Source organism: Tiliqua scincoides, chromosome 3 (assembly GCF_035046505.1).
Source record: "Tiliqua scincoides isolate rTilSci1 chromosome 3, rTilSci1.hap2, whole genome shotgun sequence".
In the NCBI taxonomy this organism is placed as follows: Eukaryota; Metazoa; Chordata; class Lepidosauria; order Squamata; family Scincidae; genus Tiliqua; species Tiliqua scincoides.
The window spans coordinates 129,435,877-129,459,950 of NC_089823.1; the positions used below are offsets into that span (position 1 = coordinate 129,435,877).

Sequence of the window (24,074 nt, forward strand, 5' to 3'; positions counted from 1 at the left end):
AGGCCTGTAAAAAATATTAAAAGATGTTAAAAAGATGTTAAAAGGCCGAGGACTCAGAAGGCCTGTTTAAACAGAAGGGTCTTCAGGCCTCGCCGAAAGGTCTCAAGAGAGGGAGCCATTCTTAAGTCAGGGGGAAGGGAGTTCCATAGCGTTGGTGCCACTACTGAGAAGGCCCTATTTCTTGCAGCCGCCCCACGTACCTCCCTAGGCAGCGGCACTTGTAAAAAGGCCTTCTCTGATGACCTAAGAGGACGAGCCGGATTGTACGGGAGCAGGCGATCTCTAAGATACCCTGGTCCAGAGCAGTATAGGGCTTTAAAGGTCAATACCAGCACCTTGAATTAGACCCGGAAACGAATGGGCAGCCAATGCAGCCGCTGGAGAAGCGGACCGACAGAGTCGAACCGCCTACCTCCAGTAACCACACGGGCCGCCGCATTCTGCACTAGTTGCAGTTTCCGAACCGTCTTCAAGGGCAGCCCCACATAGAGCGCCTTACAGTAATCTAATCTCGATGTCACAGAGGCATGGATCACGGTGGCCAGGTCTGCACAATCCAAGTACGGCCGCAGCTGGCGCACCAGCCGAAGCTGAGCGAAGGCCCCCCTAGCCACAGCCGCCACCTGGGAATCCAGGAGCAGCTGTGAGTCCAGGTGGACCCCCAAGCTGCGGACCTGCTCCTTCAGAGGGAGTGCAACCCCATTCAGCGCAAGCCGATAGTCCAGCACCTGCATCGAGGATTTCCGAACCAGGAGAGCCTCTGTCTTATCCGGATTTAATTTCAGCTTGTTAGCCCCCATCCAGATCCTCACTGCCTCCAGACAGCGCTCCAGGCCCTCAACCGCCACCCTGGAGTCTGGAGGAAAGGAGAGATAGAGCTGGGTGTCATCGGCATATTGATGGCACCCCACTCCAAACCCCCGGATGACCTCTCCCAGCGGTTTCATGTAGATGTTAAATAGCATGGGGGACAGAATTGAGCCCTGTGGCACCCCGCATCTCAAGGGCCAGGGTGTCGAACAGGCATCCCCCAGCACCACCATCTGGGACCGACCCTCCAAGTAGGAGCGGAACCACCGCAAAACAGTGCCTCCAGCTCCCAACTCGGCCAATCCGCCCAGAAGGATACCATGGTCGATGGTATCGAAAGCCGCCGAGAGGTCCAGCAGGACCAACAGGGACGCACTCCCCCTGTCCAGTCCCCGGCGTAGGTCATCCACCAAGGCGACCAAGGCGGTTTCCGTCCCAAAGCCCGGCCTGAAGCCAGATTGAAAAGGATCCAGATAATCCGCTTCATCCAAGACCCTCTGGAGTTGGGACGCCACCACCCGCTCAATTACCTTGCCCAGAAACGGGATGTTGGAGACTGGCCGGTAGTTATCCAACACAGTGGAATCCAGGGAGGGCTTCTTCAGGAGGGGGCGAACCACTGCCCGCAAAATTTAAGTAAATAAATAAAGTGTGCCCCTCATTGGTTATAGACACTATACTAGGGTGAAGAGGTACAGTTATTCTCCCCCTGATAAATATAAGAGGAGTACCACTTGAAAAGTGCCTCTACCCAGTTAGCAGAGGTATGATACATGGAAATGAGAGCTGACTCATATTAACACCTTATTGGTTCCCTGCTGTGTCATAATAACATCTCATTGGCTCTCAGAACAGTGTCTCATAGGTCAGTCTAGAATTAAAGAAATCCACTTTTTGTTCCATAAGACAGTTGCATTTTTATTTTCTGGTTAATTGGCCATAACTTTTGATAGAATAAAGTATTACAGTGCATTTTATTTCATTGCATTCTGCATTAAATTACCTTTCCAGTGATATATAACATAAATGGTATTATTTGTACATACCAAAGTTTTCACAATTTTGGCTACTAATGTCAAGCTCAGCTTGTTGTTTCTCTAAAGCTTTTTGTCTGGTGCAGTTGCTACCCCCCTGCACTCCCTTAGCTGTGCCACTGTTCACAGCATACTGACAAGGTGGTAAAATTGTCAAGGCACGCATACCATCAGTTTGTTTTTTTTTACGTTAAATTATTTCTTTACAATTAATAATACAGGCATGCCACGGTATCCCCGGGGATTCTGTTCCAGACCCCCCCCCCCGTGGTTGACTGCAACCACAGATACCAAGAAATGACCCCCACCCTCCAGAAGAGAGCTGTGCTCCCCTTTAACTGAGCAAGACAGTTAAAAAAAAGAGAAAAAAAGCTACTTCTGGTTTCTCCATGAAACCAGTAGTGATTTTTAATGCCTTATAAGGCATTAGGAGGCCCAGGGAAGCCTTCCTGGGCTTCCTCGGGCCTCCCAACTCCTTATAAGACTTTAAAAACATCACTTCTGGTTTCTCTGTGAAGCCAGAAGTAGCATTTTTTAAATTGTTGGACCCAGTCTGAGCCTGGCAGAGGCCGCGGACATCCGTCTGCAGCCCCTGCTGTGCTCAGAGGACCCTCCAGGGCTCCCCTTGCCTCCAGAGGGAGCATGCCAGAGGGGGTGCATGGACCCTCTCCGCTGATAAGTGAATCTGCAAATATGGGATCTGTGGATACAGGGGCCCTCCTGTACTATTAAATTTAATACAATTACATTATTGATTAATTAAATTAATTTAATACAATTACATACATTATTATTGCCAATTACATGGCAATGAATCATTTAATTACATTACATTTAATGATTCATTGTCATAATCTAACTTCTATTTTTTAATTACAAATCTATCTATGTCTAATAAACTCAGAGGTCCCCTCAGGGATGTGATTCACTCAAATCCACTGCACACTCAGGGCACCAGACGTTCTGTTCTCAGGTCTCAGGATATTGTTACAAGAACTGCACTTCTTCTGGCGAAGAGAGTAGGAATGGGAAGCCGGTATGTGCCAAACACAGCACTAGGTCCAATTTGAGGCTCAAAGATTCTGGCTGCTTCTTCCATGGGCTCCACATGAGCCTTAGAGCAGCAGCTTCCAGACACTTCTTTTAAGTGCACCACAGCTTGATTCACAAAGCATCCGCTTCCGGCCCCTTCACTGGCCATTTGGTTTACTTTGCTACCCCATGAGGCTCCAGGCAGTCACTTCTTGCGCCGTTCCACTGCTGTCTATCTCTTTGCTCTGCAGAACACCTGAGACACATTTGCAACAAACCTGTTGAAAACCACTGCTCTAGCATGATTTTTCCACCAGGTACCTTCTTCCCTCCCTGACACTTGGCATGTTTAACCATTTAAATGTTTGCCCAGCAACTTTAAAAAGATAGCTGTCAGTCTGTTTTGGTTTTTTAGACTTAAGTGCTATTGAGAGTGGCTTAATGATTGCTACAGTGGTCAGCCAGTCCACTTTCCATAGACTGGTGAAGAGGTGGGTGGCTTTGTAATTGTTGGCATGCTGCATAGATGACTTCTCCTGGAAACAGGAAGAATAGATCACTTCAGGGCTCAATTATTTTTTGGAGAATGCCAAACCCCTAGACTGGATAACTACAGATCCACAACAAATTTGCTTCTCAAGGCTATATGCACCTGTCTTGGGACTTACATTATCAAGGACAATAATTTTTTTTTTTTCTGGTGGATGCAATTTAATGTACCTGGTTCAGTCAGGAAACATGCTGATGTATGCACACTGAGCATATGCACTGGAACCGGAGAAAATGTTTGCCACCAGTTTGCTATTTCACCAGCTCATAAAATTTGTGGGCCCTGCTAAAAGGGAAGTATACGGGGTAGACCAGTGCGCATATGAATTAGATGTCAAATCAAAGCACAAAAAACACAATACCCTGTTTGCTTGTTCCTATGCTGTAGAGGAGGAGCATGTGAGGGACTCTGGAGAAGAATGTGCTATCCCAATTTTTGCTAATGACATTCCACTTAGCCTTACCCTCCCCACAGTCTGCATTTTGTCTGAATGTGGAGAGAATTTCTCTCTATGACTGTAGACCATTTTGAAGGATCCCTTTGCAGGGGTGAACACCTGAACAGGGCTACAGATTTGCCGGAAAATACACATTATGTTGCTTGAAAAAGAAAATCAGACATTTAGAGGGGCAGAGGGATTTCTGAGGTAAATGTAGGGCATACCCTTAATCTCACCAGGGGACATACCTTTCCCAATTCACATAGTCTGTTGGTTTTTTAACTTTATCAATCCACATGACTCTTCATTACCAGTAACAGAAGCCTGTTACTAGTGACAGAAGCCATTCCTGTGGTGTTAATGTGTGACTCGGGCTCCAAGTGTCCGAATTGTCCATTGCCATAAGAAGAGAAGCCATTCATTGCTGATAAAAGTGCATGTTTTGCAAATGGTAGGTCCCAGGATTAATACTAAGTAAAATAAAACTTTAGGTAGCAGGGCCGAGAAATATCCTTTTTGAAAAGCTGCTACCACTACTGTACCACATGTCTCTCTAAAAGAAGAGATGGGTATATAAGGGTAGGGAAGGGTGTGCGCACCCAAGTGAGTGTCCTGTCGTACAATGAGGAGGCATATTTGACTTTTTTTCTCACCTATTGCATCAGTGAATGATTCTGCAATGAATTTGCTGTGGAGAACTGAGGAGAGCCCTTGTATTGGAGCTGGGTATTTGCTTAGTACCTTTTTAATTGTTGAATGAAACTTTAAACTGAGGAGAATTCAGAGGTGTTTTTATTTTTTTGTAGCTTACATTTGTGTGTTAAAACGTATTTTTCACTGCTTCTTTAATCCATTATTGTAAATATTGCCTCATGATCTTGATGTGACTCTGTTGCAGAGTTTCTGAGGGTATTAACTAATTCACATATCTGAATATTTCACCACTTCTTCAGGCTACATACCTACTCCATTTTTGTTTTTCTCTTATTCACCAGAATTTCACCAGAAAGTTCTAATTTTCCTTATACCCAAATATTTGAATCTTTGTATGGGTTATTTCTGCAGTGGAAGTAGGGTTTCATTGGGTTTTCCCACTTCTGTTTTATGCTAAAGGAATACTGTACCCGAATAAGGAAGTATCTTTATTGTAGTGCTTTGGCTCTCTGAACAGGGAATTTTTGGAACTGCTAGCAAAGAAAACTTTCACATGGGTTTTTGGAGTGCTCAGAAGACTCTGATAATGAATGTTATCAGTAAAAGAAGAAACTGGTACATCTTTATACATGATAGAAGTTGTATACAGTACAGTAAAAGTTATGTTATCCAGCATTTAAGTGGCAAATTCTGTTAATAGGCATCTCCACAAGGGACCAGAGATGCTAGTTTAATAGTGGGTTGTTTAAAGAAGCATCAGTTAAGCAAACCACCTGCCTGCCTCCAAAGCCCCTCCCTCATTAAATGAGATTGGAAAAGGTGACAGTAATGACAAAGAGTAAACAACCAGGAAATGGAGTTGTTCTAAAAGTGTTTTTTTGCACACCATGTGCTATAAAACAACTTTGTTATGCAAGGAAATGGGCATAAGTAACTATTGAAGGATAGCATCCTTAGACAGTAGAAATCTAAGTTAGGGATCCATGGTAGCCACTGAGAAACATAGATTTAATCCCAATGTCCTTGTGCACTTTATCTAGGCATTTTACAATGGTTTCTTGAAACAACCTGAAATGTACCAAAGGTACGTTTGCCTTTTTTAACTTCCTGAAGTTGACACTAGACAACAACTGATCACATCTCTGTGATTTTTTCATCTCCTTTCTTCTGAAGATCATGTATTTGCCATAGTTGGAGACTCTGAGCTTAGTTTAGCCTTGTACAGTAGTATCCACTTTTTTATGTGGATCCACTTTTTTATCCACGGGTACCTTTTTTATGTCTGTATGAGAATACAAAAAAGCAAATTGCATTCAGAAGTTTGCTGCTTTATTGGGATATTCACTGAACTCTGTACCAGTTAATATTTAATGTTAGAAACTTAATGAAGTATTTCATGTTCACAAAGTAATTTATGTTTCTCCCCACCTTTTTTTCAAGATTCTCCATCTTCAGGTGATGATGAAGATGATGATGATACATCTGAAGATAGAGGTAAATGTGCGAGATTTGGGGGAAAGCCTAGAGACTGTTGGAATCAGTAGGGTTTGCACCAGTGCAGATAAGACTGACCAGTGATTTTCAGCTTGTTGCTTTTCAATATTAACTACACTGGTGTTGTGTCTTGTTCTGTACTTGTAAGAAAGATTTGGCAGTGTTGAAAAATGTACCTCCCTCTCAGTGATGTTTTCCAACCACTTCTTGTGGAAAACATTTAGTTAAAAGTTCATCTGAAGACATCTCTTCTGTTTACTGTCCAGATGTTTTCTTCTGGTTGTCACTGACTGACTTGTAGGAAGGAAGGGCCTTGCTGTGTTCTTACCTCCTGTCATCTCTGAGAGGGGACTGCTCAGTCACTGAGGATATTGTGTTGCTCATGACTAGGAAGTCTTACAGCTAAGAGAAATCTTTACTTTCCACTCCTTTTTCAGTGTTTTGGAGACTGTATCATTCCCCTCACTGTGCTATGCTCAAGTGCCAGCCTTTCACAGGAGGGTCTTTCAAACGCATCCAGAAACATTTGGAACAAGCATCCACATTTCTAGGTGCATAAGTGAAGAGGCAGATTCAAGGTTTTTTCTTTAAAGAAAAGGGGGGGGGAGGACAGATTGAGCTTCAAAAGTATCAGAATTCATAAATCTCAAGCAGAGATTGAGATGTATGCAGGGAATTTTTTTTTCAGAATACAATTGCAGGGAAGCATTTGTAAACTGGAGAAACTACATATTAGGAGAAACACATGTTTTGGCTGATTTAAAGTACTGCACAACAGAGCACAGTGAAACCAGGGTGGGGGTAGGAAGGCTTTGATACTTCCCCCTGTTGTGGTTTCAATCAGGATTGCGCCCCTCCCCTGTGCTATTTCTGGAAGGAGAAAAGCTTAGGAAAGTTTTGTTCCTTCTGGAAATAGCTTACAAGGAGGGGCGCAAACCCAACCAAAGCTACAGCGGGGAAGAAGTATCACAGTCCCCTGCCATGATTTCCCTGTGTGCTGTTGTAAGTCTCAAAACAGAAAAATAAAAAAAATGTTTCCTTATGTGTACTTTGGCCCTTAATTACACATGAACATGGATTGTCTGTATTAAATGGGTGAGTGAGTTGCTTAAAATGGTCAAAAAGCAAGATAGAATTGGAGGCTTAGCAGGCACACCAAATGCCTGAAGAGATTTCAGCCTTACAAATAAGCCTACAAACCCTTTTTATTTGCCTTTCTGCTTACTAACATGTACCAGTGGTAGTCATTTGTGGTTTGAAAGATACAAAAATAACTTTTGTGACGTCTCCTTAACGGTGTCACATTGAGGTAATTCTTTCTTGCCACTGGTGATCAGAATTATAGTGGCAATTAACGCACCTAGAATAACATATTTATTGTAACATGAATTTAATTGAAAGTGGATTCTGCAGACATTAGGCCTGGTGCTGTGTGTGTGGTTTTGTTTTTAGCTTTTGGATTATAACCAGATTCTTTTCCAGAGCTGTGAGCAGTTCCTTCCTTCTCAGGAAGGATGCGTGAAAGCAAAGTAGTCCCACACAAGGCTGAAAACTGCCTTAGCATGTGATGTTATTTTTTTTTCAGAAGTTCATTGCCACATGTCAGTGTCTTGTGTTTGATTCACCTGATCGTACATTATTATCTGTTTAACCCATTTTTGCCTGGCCCACAGATGTACCCATTTCGTCCCTGTTGCATATATGCAACGTTGGGCAGAAATAGCTTAACATGTGCTTTTAGACCCTTAGAGTGTCCATTTCTGTCACCTTTGAAAGATGGAAAGGGGTTATAGGCAGCAGGAGCACAGGCTTAATAGGCTGAGTTCAGCAATGCAGCTGGAGCTGGAACCAACAAGGCTGTGAGGTGCTTCTTCACAGAGATGTTACACCAGTACAGCCAGGAACAGGCTTTTATAGTGAGCCTGATGGTCCTTCCTTTCCATGTAATTGCTAATGGTCTGGATTAGGGCATGTGCCAGACTTGCCAATTCCTCCCAGAGCTTACTACTGAATTGGAACCTTTATGCAAACTCCTCAGAGTTCATTGATCCTCTGGTTGCTGCATTTTAAAAAATCCCAACATTCAAGTCATGTTGAATTGTATGAAAAACAGACTGTTTATCTTTTGAACTAGGCAAGTGGAATTGCGGGGGAGTAAGGTCAGGGACTGGTAAGTCCTTGATATTTTTAGTGCTGGTATTTAGTCCTTTGAAGCAACAGTTTCTTATTCTTGGACTTGAATAATCACACTAAAAAATCAGAAGTCAGCTTTTTTTGTCCCTCACTGTTGTGATGACTTTTGGTTGATCTTCTGGTTATTTTTTAAATTTACTTTTATTATATTGTGTATTTTTAAAATTGCTAGCCATCTTGAAGGGACCCTAATGTGACCCAAAGGCAAAATACAATAAAAACATCTAATCAATGATAAAATGAACTTAGGGAGAACTATAATTTGCAGGAAAGATTTGAGTATATAACTTTCTAACTGGAACTGTGTTTCAACATTTCTAAGAAGCACACGCCTGGATTTAGAAGCTGGGGGGAATGAGATATAAAAGGTTTTAATTTTGGCACTCTGATACTTTATATTTTTTATTGTGGTTGATATTGGGGGGCAGCATAGAAATTGATTTTTTTATTTCATTAAAATTCTTCACAGGTCTTAAGGTCTAGTTCTCAAAATGTAAGTCTGTAAAATCTGCTTAGAATTAAACTCTTACTAGGAGTAAATCCCATTGAGCTCAGTGGGTCTTAATGTCGTATTTAAAATCGCTTCATTCAAGTCTGCTCTTGGCTCTTGTGTGCTGCCCTCAGCTTCATCAGCAGCTTTCTCAGTCATGTCCAGCACACTCTTAAGACTAAAAGAAGGAAAGAAGCTGTGGGGTTCAAGTACTTTGCCATTCAACTGCTGAAGAACCCTTTAAGTTGACCAGGGCAGTTTTCCTTCAGATACTGGGACCCAGCAGTTTCCTTCCTTCTAGCCTCTGACTGGCCATGTTAGAGCAAGCTAAGTCTTCTCTTGACCTAGGACTGCTCACTGTCACTGCCCTTCAGCACTTTCAGAAGGGAAGATTCTGAAGGTTCTTTGCTTCAGTTAGTACCAGAGTCAGTGGCAGATAGTCCTGGTGTCGGAGAAGTTCTGTGGGGACCTCAGTTTGCTCTAGCATGGCTGCTTGGATGTAAGGAGAAAAGAAGCTCTGCAAATCAGCCATTGATGAGCACTGTGAACATCACATACTTAAGGTTTTTGTGAGCTGTGGGTCATTAAGGTGCTTCAGAACTTTAATGAGTTTCTGGGACTGCAAAAAGAGTTCAGAAATTGATTTGCTTTTTACCCCTTTATAGAAGTGGAGCCTATGAATTTTTCCAGTCATAAACTCCATGTGGTGGACATCCCCATTCATCCTGATTTATTATAAACTACCCCACTGTTGTGAATAAATTCAGCCTGCTGTGAGACTCTGGTTGCCTTTGAAAGGTGCCATGGTTGATAGCTTTGGATTGTGCAAATGGATATGTTTCCTTAAATAGAAACTACATTGTAGAAGATTTTTTAATCATACCATACAATGTATTTTCTCCTTCGATCGCCTTAATTTGGAGTCTTTATGTAACATTCATAGCATTGTGAAGAAATACCGCTGTCTGCTTAAAGCAGATTATGGAAAACTTGTACAAATGTTGGTACTTCAAAACTTTTGTGTTCAAAAGTAGCATGGATCTTTACAACTGAAGTAGCTTATTCTTTAAGCTAAGTAAAATATGGAGACCCAGTTGAGTTTTGCATATCTGAGCTAGGATTACTTGGGACACTATAAATGAATTGGTTTGCATGCTGAATAATGTGCCAAACACATGACTTTGCTGTTAATGTAGGCTAGAATGATTGGCACAGACGCAGCACACCGATTATAGGAATGGGCCCACATGCTTTCTTTCATCGCTAGGAAGTTATTTGAAGTACTTCCTGTATTGGCATTTTGGTTTTAGCATTCTGCAGGACCTGCTCCAAAGTACTCTTTGAAGTGGAACATTTTGCTGCTGCTTGTTGCTTGCCCACTGGCTCCTCTCTTCCTTTGTAACTCATTTCTGGTCTCTGAAGTTCTTGGTGGCTAAGCACAGTGCTGCACTGAAAATAGCACATGTGCACTCAGACAGTCTTTATTTTTGATACCAACTTGTAGGGACTGCCTGATTTCATTGTGCTGGCTGCATTGGTATTTCTGAGAAAAGGACTCGTTCACAAACCACTTAAAGTAATAATGAAATGCAATTACCTTTGTATTTATTTGTGGGAATCATTTTAGCTGACAGTGATTTTGCTTAAAGTCATTTTAGCACTTTAGCTGCCATGCCACATAACAGATGACTCTGCTGCATGCCAGCTGACATAGCGTGCTTCCTCAATTGCTCTTTGTGTTTTTTGTCTACAGTTGCTCCTTACTGGACCCGCCGTGAGAGAATGGAAAGGAAGCTTCTGGCTGTGCCTGCTGCAAACACTGTTCGTTTTCGCTGCCCTGCTGCTGGCAATCCCTCACCTTCCATATACTGGCTGAAAAATGGCAAAGAGTTCAAGGGAGAGCACCGGATTGGGGGCATCAAAGTAAGACACCCCAGTCGACTAACACTGCACTTCAGTCCATTTTCCTTCACCTCTCTAGGCCGATGCATTTGCCACAAAAATCAGTGTGAATTTATTTCACACCGATGGGTAAAATTAACAATATTCTTTCACAACTGCTAGACATTAAGTTTGGAGTTATGAGTGTAGTTATATGAATAACTTAAAAATGACACCCTGATTCCCTGGCCAGGCATTCATAAAGAGGCAATAGCAGGCCTGGTCCAGGGGGAAATGATGTCTGAATTTGACCTTGTACGATGGTGTGCCAGCCCTGCTGCCTCTTCTCCTTCAGGCAGTGGCACCCCCTTTTTTCTTTTCTTGTATTTACCACTACCTCTTCCTTGTCTGTCCAGCCACTTAACGAGGCTGGGATGAGGGAGAGATGGGAGGAAAGGAAGGGACCCTGTCCTTACTTTGAGCTCCTGTTCCTTCCTGCCTAGCCTTTTGTTCAAACATACAAGCTGGCAAAGCATGTTGCAATTTGGAAGAAGACTCAGCTTACAGCATGACCTACCCAGGTCATGCTTTGTGTTTGAAGAAGTGGCTGGAAGACAGTGGAGCCTTATATAAGAGGTGTGGAGAGATTGCTGCTCCTCTGCTGTTATTTTGCCTTTTTGGTTGAGTGATCCTGCTCTGATCACTTATGAAAGTGAGTGGTCCAAACAAGATTGCCATGCTGCTTCTTCCTGTAACACCTTCAATATTGCTACTTTGTGCTTCTTCATTTGAAGATATTAGAATTCAAAGTAATGTTACTTTTTCAACTTTCATGTCGCTGTTTGTTTTTCTGAGATGAGGCCTACAAACAAGATCAACTTCTGATTATTCTCTATTTCCATTTGCAGTTACGGCATCAGCAGTGGAGCCTTGTCATGGAGAGCGTGGTTCCATCAGATCGAGGCAACTACACCTGCGTAGTGCAGAACCAACATGGTGTCATTTGGCACACATACCAGCTGGATGTTCTTGGTGAGTGTTCTTTAATTCCCTGTTTGCATCACTGTTCATAAGGCAGCTGTGGGTGTGAGGTAGAGCTGGTTTAGATCATTTAGACCAGGCCTTGACTTATATAGAGGGGTTTTTGCAAGACCTGTCAAAACAGATGTCTGCAGTCCCTATTACTGGCCTTCTTGGGACCATTGAGGGTAATGTTAGCTCAGCTCAGATATCCCCAGGTTTTTGAAAATGAACCACATAAGTAATTTTCAAAACCCCTACACTATCTAACCCAAGTGTCCTTGGGAGTATCTACGAAGCATGATTTGTGGCAATTGGAATGGCATTCCTAAAGATCTTTGCTCTGGCTGAGGAACAGGCACTCATTTTTGTGTTCTGTTATGTAAAGCAGATCTCTGCCTATTATAGGGAAAAACCTAAATCCACGTGGGCAGTGTCTGGTCAGACTTCCAAAGCCAGAAGAATGGTGCTATATCTGTACTAGGTGCTGTTAATGCCTTACCACATCTCAATAGCATCTGTTCCTTGTCTCCTGCTCTTGCAGCCCACCAATCCAGTCTCCATTAGCTGTATATCTTCTTTTATCTATTCCAGGGTGGCCTTTCAACTTTAGGGTTCCTGGACCTTTAACAAATGTGCAGAAGAGGAAATTTCAGTAGATGCAGCTTGTCATCTCATAAATAACAAGCTGCACCTGCTGAAATTCTCTTTTCTGCACAACTGTTAAAGGTCCAGGAACCCTAAAGAAAAAGGAACCCTATAGCTAGTGGAGACTGGATTGGTCTCCAGGGGCCAAGGAACAGCCACTTTAGGTGCAGGAGACCTAAAGTTGAGAGGTTGGCCCCCCCTGAACTATTCCCACACTCTTTAAAGCAAAACAAAAAACAAAAACTTTTTGGAAGCAAAGAAGGAAAGAGAGAAGTCAGTATTTGCACACTAGCCATATTTCTACAATGTACTATGTCTGCTGAATTTGAGTTCCTTTGGGGCAAAACTTGTATTTTTTGGTACTGCCTGCACTACCCTCCCTTATTGCCTTTCTCTCTCATGGATACATGGGTAGGTTGTAGGTGTATGTAACAAATTTCTCTTTCCCTGAGACTTGTCAGGAAGGTCATCCGTACTTACCAGCTGTTGCTTTATCTCTCCACTATTATATGCTTCTTTGGAGTGTGCCTGTCATTTTCTTATGTCTCTTGGCTTAGACCAAGTTGTTTTCCTGTTGTAGTTATTACATAGTCTGTAATTGGAATCTGTGGAGAATAAGAAGTCAGTGTCATCCTTGCTGCCAAAGCAACAGCATCACCTCATCAGTGTTCTCGGAAAGTATGCCTGAGTCTGTCATTTAGCTGTCTATACTTTATTCATCCAGTAGCATTGACTAATATAGTTGGGGTTTTTAGCTGGAAACACCCTATAGAGAAGCTTCCTTATTTAGTACTAGTAAAGAATAAGTCCATCCTTTTCTTCTCTTCTTATGTAGAAAGGTCACCCCACCGACCTATTCTCCAAGCAGGATTGCCTGCTAACCAGACTGTGGTCATTGGGAGCGATGTTGAATTCCACTGCAAAGTATACAGTGATGCCCAGCCTCATATCCAGTGGCTGAAACACGTAGAGGTCAATGGAAGTAAATATGGACCAGATGGGACTCCTTATGTCACTGTCCTTAAGGTTGGTACACAGCTATGTGGTCAATTAACATCTTGTCACACTTTAGAGGTCGGAAGTGTACTTCTGAGACACCTGAAGAATGGTCCAGAAATATTCACAGCTGCCATTATTGACAAAAAAGGCCCATTCTTAAAAAATGGGCAACATCTACAGGAAGTCATACATAAAGTTTTTGCATACCAAGCTGACAGATATTTTTGAGGGGAGACTAGGTGGTAAATCTTGAATATTTAATCCTGCCTGGTAGTATAAAAAGTGTAAATCTTTAATGGGACATTGGCAGGTAACTGGACTTTCAGATTCACCATCTGAGCCAGCAAATGCTAACTGTTTTTCCAGTACACCTTGTTACTCTCCCAGCCATTGTTTGAGTAGTCAGGGCAAGTAAGTTCTGGATAAAAACCAAAAACAATGAAAATGTTTGCTTTATCTAATGACAGCTTTTCAAATGAACAAAAGTAGAGGCTCTGTTTTGTTTTTGGTTTTTTAAAAAAGAAAATCTCCAGAAGAAAAGGATGCAACTAGAACACTGGACGCGACTAATTGACAGAACCCGATACCTTTTTGTTTTTGCAGGGTTAAGGCTTGCTTGCCTCTGCAGGTCCATCTATGTGCCTGAAGTAATCTTTGTACTTTAAAAGAACATGCAAGCTATAATAAAGGGGAAAAAAGCAATCCTGTCTGTCTTTCTAAGTGTGATGGAAGAATGTTGTTTTGGTTTACTGAAGTTCAGGTTTCTGTCTATTCTGCAGTCTTGGATCAGTAAAAACGCTGAAGCCGATGCTAACCTAAGTCTGTTCAATGTGACAGAACAAGATGAAGGCGAATATCTATGTAGAGCCAACAATTTCGTAGGCAGAGCCGAAAAATCATTTTGGCTCCACATTCTCAAATCAAAACCAGGTAAACCCTAGACTCTGTCCCAAAAGCTTAGCAACTGCAAGAATGAGCTGTAACACTTTAAGCTGCTAGTGATTAAAATTAATTTGTGTCATATTCGATCCTGTCAACTGATGCTATGTCTCAATCTTACTACCTTGCTAATTTTTAAAATAGTAAATGTTTTTTAAAGAATCAGTTGCAATGAAAAATTCCTACATTGATGACTGTCAACTAAACTTTGCTCACTCATATTTTCCCCTTTCATTCACATGTTAATGACCTGACTTCATAATTTTAATTTCAACTGTAAATTTTTTCTCCATATTTTCACTTTCTCCAGAAACAGATAGTTTTTTAGGTTTAACTATGTATGTTACACATAACCTTTTAAAACACTGTATGTTGTTTTTTTCTGGCTGCATTCTTGTTTGGTTTTCCCCCTCTTTACTATTATACACTTATGCCCAAATATATATTAGTCTTTGCACCTACATCAGGTTTTCTCATCTTTCGCAAATGTCAGTTTACTCTAGAGCAGGGGTGTCCAAAGTTTTTGGCAGGAGGGCCACATCATCTCTCTGATACTGTGTCAGGGGCCAGGAAAAAAAAAGAATTAATTTACATTTCAAATTTGAATAAATTTAAATAAATGAATATATTAGAGATGGAATTTATGTGAATGAATAAAGGTCTTGCAATGGCTCAAGGCCTATAAAAGACCTCGCACAAACCAAGGCTGGCCTTTCCTTTGCTGCCACTACTGTATCACAGATGTGAAACAGCAAGCAGCGGAGGGAGCCCTCATCCCACAGCTCATGCAAGAGGTCAAACAGTCGCCCTCATGCTGAGAGCACTTGCGTCGGGCCAGTGTGGGCTCCAGCAAATCTCCAGAGGGCCAAAAGCTCATTGGAGACTGGGGGCTCCCTGAGGGCCGCATTGGGAGTCCTCAAGGGCCGCAAGTGGCCCCAGGGCTGGGGTTTGGTCACCCCTGCTCTAGAGTGTTACAAGCTGACATCCCAAAGACCCACAAGAACATTCATGCTTGTGTGCATATGTATGTATGTATACATTTCTGACCACATGTGGTAACAATGAATAACCAAATAAGGGGGGAGAAACCTAAGTTCCTGAAAGGGGCAGGGAAATGTGAGGATACAGGGAAGCGACTAGGAGGAACATCAAACACTCGTGAAAGTATATTAGCATATATGGAGATGAGGGGATTACCTACAGAGCGGAAGGATTAGAAGGGGAATGAAGGTTTTTGGGGTGAGCAAGGAGATGGAAGAAGCAATAGACTAAGCTTGAAGAAAAAGGAAATGAGAGGAACAGGAGGAACAGGAACTAAAAACAGGAACTGAGATGTGACGATGTGGCTGCTGCTTGCCTTGCTATAATTTAGACACAGATAATGAAGATTTTTGAGTCAAAAATCAATTTACTGTTCACATTGGAAAAGCTTGCTCACCACTATACTGTACTATACTGAAACTCCAAAGTCAGAGTTCACCCAGAAATAACATTGAAGAGTCTTATTCCAGAGTACTAGATGGATTGTTTAATGAATTGTTTGATGGACCCTACCTCAGTGAGTCTGGGACTGGTTACCAGGCTCATACCAATAACTGCTTAAAGATAGACTGAAAAAAATAACACACACACAGCTAGAACATAGAATTTAGAGCAGGTTTGGCATATAGACCAGGAACAGAGGGTGGAGAAAAGTGGTTTCTTTCTTAATAATAAATGCGATTGCCATTGGGCTGCATGAGGGAAGGAATAATTCTTTGGAACATGTAGAGATGGAGAGAGAGTCACGAAACTAGGGAGCAAAGGTTCAGTAGGCTTCCAAAAGAAACCAAATGAATTTGGAATGTGTATCTCATCTCATACACAGATGAGAAGGAAAAGGCAAAAGCAAGCAATTCAAAAAGGTTTCAAGACGTAAACAGGCATTGGGCAGGAGTTTATCCAGTCTTAAGAAGGGGAAAAGGAGGCAAGCACAGGGAAGGAGGTGAGAGGTGAAGAGAACAAGAGTAAATGGACGGTCAAACGGGCATGTTACCTTCCGAGATGCTGAGATTGGCAAGGTGATGTTTAGATAGCTGGTGGATGATAGTGTGTGGTGCATACACTACCAAAGTGTGTGGACCACACCCAAGTTTAGCAAAAATAGAATGAGTTATTTGGGTGTCTCTGGCCAGATATCCTATAGGGTTTTCTCTCCATAGATTAACTGGCAAAATTTGAGTCTCTGGATTCATTTGGAATTAAAAATCTTTGGTCCAATAAGAGCTTTTGATGCCTGACAACTCTTTAAGAGCTCATCCCCAGTTCTCATGAGTGGGTCACTGTTTCCCAGTATTTGGGAAGAGATAATGGGATTAAGAGATGAGAAAATGGTTGGGATCTCAACCCAAGGGCTTGATTGGGTCATACTGTTGCTCAAGAAAGCCAAAACACTGTATTAGCAAATGACTTTGTATCTAGAATTTGCATTTGAGCAGAAAAGAGTCATTGACTGAAGTCAAGATCCACAAAAGATCTTTTTTCCCCCCTGCGAGTAGGAAACGAGATTGAACCAGTGCTTTGCAATAAAATGGCAGTGAGCATAGTGCATCGGCTTAGGGAATTTCTATGAGGTGTCTTTGGGTAAATAAGGAGGAGGGGGCTAGCGGAGAAAAAAAGTTGCCCGTTTGAATTCAGTTTGCCTCCTAATATCAAATTTGGTCAAGAGAAATATATGTTCAGGCTGTTCTCTTTGCCACCCTGGCACTTATCCTAGGCCAGTGATGGCTAACCTTTTAGAGACCGAGTGCCCAAACTGCAACCCAAAACCCACTTATTTATCACAAAGTGCCAACGTGGCAATTTAACCTGAATATTGAGGTTTTAGTTTAGAAAAAACAACTCATACATTAACATCTTTTACCCACTATTACTTGTAACCCTTAATGAAGTTTTCCTCTAGAAATTTGTCCAATCCCTTCTTAAAGGCATCTAGGCAAGTTGACATCACTGCTTCCTGTGGCAAAGAGTTCCACAGACGTAATTACATGCTGGGTAAAGAACTATTGTCAGGGAGGGGGTGGCTGCAAGACCTTGCCACTGCTCATTTTCTCAAACAAGAAGATATATTTTTTTAAAAAGCCCCACCCACAGAAGTGGGCTCTAAGGCTGCAATCCCAGCCACTCTTTCCTAGGAGTAAGCCTCATTGACTCTAATGGGGCTTACTTCTGAGTAGACATGCACAGGAGTGGGTTCCAAGGCTGCAATCCCAGCCACTCTTCCCTGAGAGTAAGCCTCATCCACTGTAATGGGGCTTACTTCTGAGTAGACATGCACAAGAGCAGGCTCCAAGGCTGCAATCCCAGGCATCCTTTCCTGGGAATAAGCCTCATCCACTGTAATGGGGTTTACTACTGAGTAGACATGCACAGCAGTAGCTCCAAGGCTGCAATCCCAGGCACTCTTTCCTGGGAGTAAGCCTCATCCACTGTAATGGGGATTACTTCTGAGTAGACATGCACAAGAGCAGGCTCCAAGGCTGCAATCCCAGGCACTCTTTCCTGGGAATAAGCCTCATCCACTGTAATGGGGTTTACTACTGAGTAGACATGCACAGCAGTAGCTCCAAGGCTGCAATCCCAGGCACTCTTTCCTGGGAGTAAGCCTCATCCACTGTAATGGGGCTTACTTCTGAGTAGACACGCAGGATGTCACCTCGGCTGTGGGGGAAAAGCCTCTCCTGGCACTGAGTGGGGAGCTGCTCAGGGAAAGGCGGGCTGCAAGGGCTGGCAATGGCTGAGGAGGAGGGCAGCTCAGGAATGGCTGGTGGCCAGCCAGTGAAGGGCCCTGAGCCATTCCAACAGAAAAAGCCAGGAGCCTGCTGGATGCTGATTGGCTGAGCCTGCTGGAGAGTTGGGAAAGGGAAAAACAGGGACCTTAAGCCTGCAGAGAAGGCAAAATTGAAAAGGGAAACAAATGTGGGGCAGGTGGGGGTGAAGGGAGAGGAGGGCAGTGAGCTGAGGGGGTGGAGTGAAGCAGCCCGCCCTCCCAACACATGGGTTCAGAAAAAGCCTCCGTTTTCTATAAAGTGACATGCAGCTTCAGCGCCCCTCTTCAGGATGCCTGGCTCAGCACTGCGTGCCTACAGAGACAGCGCTGCGTGCCCTGTCTGGCATGTGTGCCATAGGTTCGCCAACACTGTCCTAGGCCGGAGACACATGCCTGTGGCACTCCAAAATAATAGGTAGTTTATGCAATCACGCTATGAATATCTTTAGTAGATCATACATTAGGGATCAGATATACCCTATCTGGGAATAAGGAGAAAGTTTTCACATGGTTTTGACTAATGTCGAGACCTCTGGGAGTGCCTCTAACTCGGTTCCTGCAGCAGTCTTTTTGTAATTATGCACACTTATACCAAAACTGTCAGACACTGCATAAATTAAAGCAGCTGCTATATGTTTGTGTTTCTGACAAAATGATTTGATTAATTTTTTAAAAAAGAAACTGTCTGTGTTAATTAACTACTTACATCAGATGCACTTTAATCCTTGTTTGTCTCTCCCTTCTGATTGTTTTTCTTTTCTTCACTTTACATTTTACTAACCAAAAGGCAGTCATATTGTGGAGGCAATTTTTCACTTTTATGCTTTTGCTTGCATGCATCAATAGTGGGACAGAGTAAGAGCCTGGTGAAGGGAACCTTTTGCATTTTATACAGCTGGTTGTGGTAGGGAACGAGGATGAGCCACTGACCCTTCAAAAATATCACCTTTGCAAAATTTTCCTAAACGTCTACCTGTTGCCTTCTCTGGAATTTGGCTTATCCTGTGTTTTTTCCTTTCTTCTTTGTCTTTGTGTGTGTTTTCCTCCTCTGTAGACAGCAGGTGTTAACACAACGGATAAGGAGCTAGAAATTCTGTACTTGCGCAATGTTACTTTTGAGGACGCTGGGGAGTATACTTGTCTTGCTGGGAATTCTATTGGGTATTCACATCACTCTGCTTGGCTGACGGTATTATCAGGTACTTCTGCTCTCTCACTTTTTCCTCTCCAAGGGGCCTCTGCCCAAGTCAGAAATGCCATATTCTTGAGCTCCAGCAATCTCGGTAATGGTCTTCAGTTCAGCATAATTTTCTTAATGGGCTGAAAGTTTATTTCACTTTTTCCCTTGAGAGATGTAATTTAGGGAGAAACTAGAAGAAATAGTTAAGATATCTGAATACCCCTCTCTGCGTCTTTCCTAGTTTACAGCAGAATGGCACACTGCTACCAATTTAATAACTTTGTAAGTGGAACTGTGCTCTTCCCTTTTCAAGGACAAGCAGCAGCTGCCTTGTGAGGAGGAGAAGGCAAGGCAAAGAGTTCACATTGCCACTGCTATCTACTGCTGCTTTTTTAAGCTGAACTGTACTTGTGTGTGTGTCCCCCAACCTGAAATAACTATTGCCCTGTGAGACGGAAGAAGAGGAGAAGAAACCAAAAAGACATGCCCGCCCACCGCTTTACTCTTGTATTCTACTAATATGTATTTTTAAAATACTGTAAACCATCTTGGGCACCTTCTGATGGGGCAGGGAAATGTTTGTTACAAATTACGTATTGGACTAAATGAAACCATCTTCTATTCAAATTATGTACAGCTCAAATATCTGGCATTTCTTGACCTTGACTTTTAAGTGAATTGGGTGGCTTTCCATATAATTAAAGCTGTTCTCTGGCTAGAATGTGCCCGTATTTCATCTTAAACACCAGAGCCTTGTATGTGAAGCCATCAGGCATGATTCTTAGGTTTGGCAATTTCATACAAGATGTACCCCTGCAATCTCTCTGTTCTTGTTGATCTTTTTCTCCTACCTTGCTCTTTCAGCTCCCTTGAATTTTTGTTGAGTGAATATAATGATGCCTTGTGCAAAATGAATGCTATAATCGTGGCAGCGATGGGAATGTGGGCCCTGTGAATTTGTCTTCTGTTAAATATCTGTGTGCAAACTACATAGATGTTGTTAGGTGCTTGTTCATTCCAAGAAAAGCTACCGGACATGAGGCATTTCAGTTTCCTAAATACAATTTTGCATTTAAGAATTTAATATTCTTGTTTTGTATCAACATCTCCATTAACTTTAGATATATTGTGAGTTCATAATAAAATCACTTTACAGGTGTGCACCACTTAACGATGGGGATACATTTTCTGATCTCTGGTGTTATGTGATTAAGTCATTAAGTGAACATTCAGTCAAATCTTTTGCCTTTGTTGTGTAAACAGACACTCCCTGCCAGACACTAACTGGCTGCACAGGCAACTGGAGATAGATTGCCTCTTTTCTGCATAAAGAGCCTCTCTGTTGTGTTGTGTATAAACAGACACTCGGCTGCAGGCTGTGGGAGGCACAACTGCCTCATTAAGAGCATCTTTATTGTGCTTTGACCACTGTCATATATGCGGTCCATCATTAAATGAACCATTGTTAAGTGGCGGACGCCTGTATTTCAATAGATAAATGGTTAGTACTTCATTACAGTACTAACACATAGTGGAGAATTACTGCAGTATTTGACTAAACTCCCAGAAGATAATGCCTCATATCCTTTATGTTCAAAATTGTTCTCTACAGAGGTCTTCTCAACAGTATTCATTGAGTTATAAAGAGAATACTGATGAAAGAACCTCAGAGAATTGGATTCAGTATATTGCTGTCTTATTACCATTTGATGAAACTGCATCTAATATAATGATATGAACCCAGACCAGTGTGTGGAAGAGCAGTGGGATGCTATTCAACATCCCACAGAAACAATCCTGATTTTTTTTTATTTAAAGGCAAGTCTAAACATACCAGTGATCATTTGGGACTTTTAAGTGTATTGATAATTGTTGCTTTTACACATGTGCTAGATGAGTGTTGTTATTGACTCTGCATATTATAGGCTTAGTTGCCAACAAATCTACTGAATGATGCTGTCACCCATTCTGGCTCCTAATGTATGTTTTATTCCTCTGCAGCAGAAGAGCACATTGCAGTGGAGGAGTCTGGCTCTCTTTATGCAGGCATCCTCAGCTACGGGACTGGCTTTGTTCTTTTCATTATGGTGGCAGTGGTGGTGATTATTTATAAAATTAAAAGACCAACCAAAAAGCCTATGAACACCACCACTGTGCAGAAAGTCTCCAAGTTCCCACTCAAGAGACAGGTAACAGAAAGTAGATACAAGATTCCAGTTTCCCACCTTTCCATCTCCAGTATTCCCCACCTCCCCTTTGGAGTCATCCTTGTAGAAAACTCCTTTTGATTTATGCCTATGAAAATTCTAGTGAGATATTTAAGTAATTCTAGTGAGAAATTTAAGTAATGTTTGCAAAAGATGTTGATCAATATTTTATCTCTTTTTAAATAGTGTTAAAGTACAGGTCCAGCCTATTTATTCACTGATTTTTTATACATGGATTTGACTCAACACGAATGGCCCCTGCAAATGAGAAGGAATATGCTGATCCCTGGAGAAGGGGAAAAATGCATTCCTTTAAAATCAGTTTAAAAAACTGAACAATCCTTTAACAATAGCCTCCTTAATGAGAGAGAGAGAGAGAGAGAGCAGCTGACTAACAATCCATCAATCCTTCTCTCTCCAACGGACCCATCCCTTTCTTCCCCCCTCCCCCGAAATCACTGGAGCAAAGAAACTTTGTTTTTTAAATTGATTTGCTATAGTTCGTTTTTTGCCATCCACGTGAGTGCTTAAGAACCTAAGAACAGCCCCACTGGATCAGGCCATAGGCCCATCTAGTTCAGCTTCCTGTATCTCACAGCAGCCCACCAAATGTCCCAGGGAGCACACCAGATAACAAGAGACCTCATCCTGGTGCCCTTCCTTGCATCTGGCATTCTGACATAACCCATTTCTAAAATCAGGAGGTTGCGCACACATCATGGCTTGTACCCCATAATGGATTTTTCCTCCAGAAACTTGTCCAATCCCCTTTTAAAGGCGTCTAGGCTAGACGCCAGCACCACATCCTGTGGCAAGGAGTTCCACAGACCAACCACATGCTGAGTAAAGAAATATTTTCTTTTGTCTGTCCTAACCCGCCCAACACTCAATTTTAGTGGATGTCCCCTGGTTCTGGTATTATGTGAGAGTGTAAAGAGCATCTCCCTATCCACTCTGTCCATCCCCTGCATAATTTTGTATGTCTCAATCATGTCCCCCCCTCAGGCGTCTCTTTTCTAGGCTGAAGAGGCCCAAACGCCGTAGCCTTTCCTCATAAGGAAGGTGCCCCAGCCCCATAATCATCTTAGTCGCTCTCTTTTGTACCTTTTCCATTTCCACTATGTCTTTTTTTGAGATGCAGGGACCAGAACTGGACACAATACTCCAGGTGTGGCCTTACCATAGATTTGTACAACGGCATTATAATACTAGCCGTTTTGTTCTCAATACCCTTCCTAATGATCCCAAGCGTAGAATTAGTCTTCTTCACTGCCGCCGCACATTGGGTCGATACTTTCATCGACCTGTCCACCACCACCCCAAGATCTCTATCCTGATCTGTCACAGACAGCTCAGAACCCATCAGCCTATATGTGAAGTTTTGATTTTTTGCCCCAATGTGCATGACTTTACACTTACTGACACTGAAGCGCATCTGCCATTTTGCTGCCCATTCTGCCAGTATGGAGAGATCCTTCTGGAGCTCCTCACAACCACTTGTGGTCTTCACCACTCGGAAAAGTTTGGTGTCGTCTGCAAACTTAGCCACTTCACTGCTCAACCCTGTCTCCAGGTCATTTATGAAGAGATTGAAAAGCACCGGTCCCAGGACAGATCCTTGGGGCATACCGCTTTTCACCTCTCTCCATTGTGAAAATTGCCCATTGACACCCACTCCCTGCTTCCTGGCCTCCAACCAGTTCTCAATCCATGAGAGGACCTGTCCTCTAATTCTGCTTGGAACAGAACCCACGCAAATGAGGCTCAACCTGTATGGTCTTTACCTGCTGGTGGCTTAAGCTATTCTATCTATAGACCCAGATTTTCCTTCACTGATTCTTCTTTGAAATTTAAGATCTGCCATTATGAAAGACAATGTGGCTGAGAGAAAATATAGACCTCTTGGAGATAGTAGCCTGGTTCTACACCTAAGGCACGAAGGGAGAATGCAACTGGACATGATCGTGATCCTCCAGTATTTACAGAGTGGATGCCATGCTGATATTTCTTTCTCCTAGGGTCCCTAAGTCACAGTCTAGTAATAGTTTTATTAGAACCAACCATCCTGAGCAGGCTTCTAGTCCTTCAGGACTCTCCATGAGGCTGGATGTTAAGTTCTAAACTGCATGTTTTGCTGAATACATAACATGGCCCTGTGTGCATGAGGAAATGTATAACATTGAATCAGTAGAGGACTTTAGTACTTTCTCATGCTGTGGTTTCGATCCTGTCCCTGCATGCACACTATTTTTACTGGGGGAAAATATTCCATTGAAGGGTATGCGTGTGCGTGGGCAATTGACATTGAAACCAGAATGGGAGCAATGTACTAAAGTCCCCCTACTCTCCCACGATGAACTTGCCCTGTTTTACAAGTGGACCAGCATGCTATTTGTTTAATTTTTCAACACCGTCTTATCTATTCAGCAAAACAAAAGGCTAACTGTCTTAAAATGGAGTGCAGGAAAAATTAATACCTTCTTAGATCACCTTCCCAAGTGCTGACTTCTGAGACAGAGATAATAGTGGCTGTTCCCACATTTTTAGAAATGTTTCAAGGAGAAAGTCTCAAAACTAGCAGGAGGATATCGGATAGATGCTGTTGTGTGGTGGCAGTGTTTCTTGGCCCAGTTCCACTGTGTTGGAGAGAGGGCATTCCTGCCTATAGCAACCGAACTGGAGATACAGGAAGTGAA

At 42.6% G+C, this 24,074-nt stretch overlaps 1 protein-coding gene across 2 annotated transcripts in view; it reads left to right on the top strand.

The window, feature by feature from the left end:
* Positions 1-24,074, top strand: part of FGFR3 (fibroblast growth factor receptor 3) — a 42,435-nt gene that overhangs the window by 3,247 nt on the left and 15,114 nt on the right. For both annotated transcript variants that reach the window (XM_066621106.1, XM_066621107.1), the window contains exons 2-7: positions 5,960-6,014; positions 10,439-10,619; positions 11,486-11,609; positions 13,081-13,271; positions 19,046-19,190; positions 21,173-21,360. In XM_066621106.1, the coding sequence (XP_066477203.1) occupies positions 5,960-6,014; positions 10,439-10,619; positions 11,486-11,609; positions 13,081-13,271; positions 19,046-19,190; positions 21,173-21,360 (884 nt within the window). The remainder of the gene's footprint in view (positions 1-5,959; positions 6,015-10,438; positions 10,620-11,485; positions 11,610-13,080; positions 13,272-19,045; positions 19,191-21,172; positions 21,361-24,074) is intronic.